General features: G+C 43.0%; 1 protein-coding gene across 1 annotated transcript; it reads left to right on the top strand.

Annotated features, from left to right (window-relative positions):
- The first annotated feature begins 534 nt into the window (after positions 1 to 534).
- Positions 535 to 2,754, top strand: LOC147639995 (UV-B-induced protein At3g17800, chloroplastic-like). The gene is made up of 4 exons (XM_086776068.1): positions 535 to 673; positions 906 to 1,073; positions 1,149 to 1,432; positions 1,563 to 2,754. Exons 2-4 carry the CDS (start codon positions 939 to 941, stop codon positions 2,383 to 2,385), a joined length of 1,242 nt encoding a protein of 413 aa, XP_086632194.1. The 5' UTR covers positions 535 to 673; positions 906 to 938; the 3' UTR covers positions 2,386 to 2,754.
- The last annotated feature ends 773 nt before the right edge of the window (positions 2,755 to 3,527 follow it).

Raw genomic sequence — 3,527 nt, 5'->3', positions numbered from 1 at the left:
AATCTATCCTGTTTTTGTTTCCAAAATCTTACTATATGTTGGTTTTTATAAAATCATTCTTTAAAATAAAGGCCACTTGATATCTCAGTGGGGTTTTTTAAATTCTGGCTAGTACAAATACACTAGAATGTCGTTTATTTCAACACTAGTAGAGAGAGTACTCATAGTGGATGCTCGAAAAATATGGCAATTTGTAACGGCCAAGATTAAGAAAAACCCACTTATTTTTTAAGTAGCCCTTATTTTAAGGAATGATTTTTCATATATTTTATTTATAAACCGACGTATTGTAGAGATGTTGGAAACAAAAACCAGATAGATTTAAGAGTTGTCTTTATTTTGATTGGTTGAAAAATATGTTTTTTTTATAGCAATGCTGAGGATGTGAGTCTTCTAGAAGAACTAAAAACGTGTAGGAGCAACTTGTGTGACTGATGGATTTTATTTTTCTTTTATTTTATTTTTTTATTCTATATATGTGAATGTGGGTGAACCAGGAAGGCGTGGCAGGAAACGCGGTGCACAGCCACAAATCGGAAACCGTCTTTCTTACACACAACCGTTTAATTTTACTATAATTATAAATATAGATATAGATACGCATCCCCAAAGTTCCAAACCTTTGTATTTTCTAGACTGTCTGTACTGTTCCAGCGGCGAATCCTAACCCAAGGTAAGCGTATGTATCCATCTCCTGCCGCGCGCATCCTTACCATGTATTTGCCGTACACATGTATGACTGTATATTGGTTTGTCTGTGCCTGTACGTATGTCATGTATGGGTCGGGAGCATTTGTTTCTATGAATTTGTGTATGGGACATGGGTCATGTGTATGATGCGGCCATTCGGGAGTGTGGTGGTGCCAGACCCCTGCCCTAAGACAAGCTGCTGTCGGATTTTGCAGTAGTTTCGCTGATCTCACTATCTTGATCTCACGATGGAATGCGCCTTTGCATCCGCCACTCCCGTGCAGCCTGGCATCAGTTCTGCTACTGCCCTCTCACCTTCCTTGCAGAGGACGGCACCGCGATGTTCTCTGGCCAAATTCAGTTCACATATGGCAGTTTTAAAGGTACACAAGTGCACGTGGATAGTTGGAGCTCTGTTGTCTGCCTGCCACTTCCTTTGCTAACATGCCCATGTGCAGCTGGACTTTCACAGGAGTAGGAAGCCTGGTGTTGCAAAGAGCAGGAACAATTCTAGGATCTTTGTTGTGAGGGCTAGTGGCAGCAGTGAAGAGGGAATCACCCCCATTGCTCCATTCCAGCCAGAGTCTCCGACTGGTCAGTATTTGACACAGCTTCTTCAGAGCCATCCCCATCTTGTCCCTGCAGCTGTAGAGCAAGAGCTTGAGAGGTTAGCGGGCTGTCGGAACTCTGAAGATGGCCCAACACAGCCGAATTCAAACGGGTCAGAGTTGGTACTATACAGGTTAGTGAGTCGTATCTGCCTACGAAAAGGCGGGTTTACTAAACCTGCTCCCCCTGCCCACCAGCTTTGGAGGCAGTAGCTCTTCTTGTGAAGTGTTTTATATGGGATTTTTGGCTGATGCTGTGTGCAGGAGAATTGCAGAATTGAAAGATCAAGAGAGACGCACTGCATTGGAAGAGATTATTTACACTCTAATTGTCCAAAAGTTTGTGGAATCTGGTATAGCAATGGTTCCTAACCTCTCATCAGTCACTTCAATTGAGAAGCCATGGCCAGTCCAAGCTAAAGAGCTTGAAGCTGTGCATTCCCTTGAAGTTTTGGAGATGATAAGACAGCACATGCTGCTTGTGCTAGGCGGACAAGGAGGCACCGACTATTTGGACCACAGCACCTTTGCACAGATTAGCAAGCTGCGTGTCGGACAAGTTTATGCCGCCTCTATCATCTATGGCTACTTTCTGAGAAGGATCTATCAGCGGTTTCAATTAGAGAAAAGCATGAAGCTGCTCCCTGCAGGCATGGAAGAGGTCTCTTGTGGAGAGCAGATGAGTTCTCAGGAGGAAGTTGATGTTAGTAGCAGGCAGCAACAAATGGCTGCTGCTATGGAGGCATTGAAAGGTCTAGGAGCAACAGGTCCGGTACAGTTTAATGGTGTGAAGCCGACCATTTTACAGTCGTATATTATGTCGATCGATGTGGAAATTTTGCAGAGGATCGCTACTGTCAGGTCAAGAGAGAGTCTAAGGGTTCTGGAGAAGCATACAGAGGCCCTCTTTGGGAGACCAGAGATCATTCTCTCTCCTGACGGGTCAATGACAGTTAACAAAGATGAGGTTTTGAAGATTAGCTTTGCAGGGTTGAAACGCTTGGTGCTGGAAGCGGTCGCATTTGGAAGCTTCCTATGGGATGTGGAATCTTACGTGGATGCCTCCTATGCCTTTGCTACAAATTAAGTGAAAGATATAGATGTTTTGGGCACTCAGACCTGCACAGGAGTTCTACGGGACACTGGACCTCCCAGTATGTCTTCTGTAATAAACGTGCCTGACGTAGCGTTGAACTTTATTTTGTGGAGCTTACCCCTTAAGATGTGACTTACTGTGTGCATATCATGTGTCTCTTAATAGGTCTATTTTTTTCTCCTGCAAATGTAACCTCGGTATTATGTTGCTTAGTGTTGCACGGGCCCTATCTCCAGGTGAAAGACCCTGAACTCATAATTACGAAAAGGGTGAACTGGAGTCACGTGAGGAAACTGCAATTGTATGAATATGTAACATTAGGAAAAATGAATATGGATCACAGTGCCACTACATCATCAAGTTAAACTGTAAATGTTAAGCCTTTTCCTGCACCATCTATGTTTTAAAGGTCAAACACCAATAAAAATGTCTGTCACTTCTCACCACTCAAATCTATATGCTAAGAGTCTTGATTATCCATATGCAGTGCCATGCCTGAAGGGGTCATCTGCTGGAAACCTTTGTGGCTACGGTATATAGTGTTGAAGTCACAGTTTATAACAATTTTCTTTGGGAAAGAGAGGGGGTCATTGCCTACACAGGTAGCCCAACTATGACCAGTTGCCTTGCCCTAGTAACAAAGGGGAAAACTAAAGCATTATTTGTGATGGCTAGGAGGCACTACACATTCAGCAGCAACTAACCAGAGGCTGGAAGTCTTTTTGGCTGAAAGGGTAGAACTATAACATATCTTTGGGGTGTTCGTTTTGAAATTATGCCCTAAGCCAATATAATATGGTGTGGGTGAGATGTATTTGGTGTTAAATGGGAAATTTCTATGCATATGATTAGATCACATGAAGATGGTAAAATTTCCAGCAGGAATGTGTCACCAGCTTGGACATTTCTCAGTCTGAAAGGGGTCTGGTGGACTCCAGAATGTTTAAATATTTGGAAAGTACAAGCTTTGGGAATGGGGGATTATCCTAGAATACAAAGGACCACACTACTAAAATTTAGGAGAGTTGCTATTTTTGGCCCGACTCCGATGGAAATTCTGTTTGCGTCATTACATCTGGAATTGAGCAGATACCAAGAGTTGATCTGGAATTGAGCAGATATCAAGAGTTGGC

The sequence above is a fragment of the Cibotium barometz genome, chromosome 3, assembly GCF_041138505.1.
Source record: "Cibotium barometz isolate CiBa-2024 chromosome 3, ASM4113850v1, whole genome shotgun sequence".
Taxonomy (NCBI): Eukaryota; Viridiplantae; Streptophyta; class Polypodiopsida; order Cyatheales; family Cibotiaceae; genus Cibotium; species Cibotium barometz.
The sequence above is the reverse complement of the archived record's forward strand: the minus strand, read 5'-3'. Positions and strand labels throughout refer to the sequence as shown.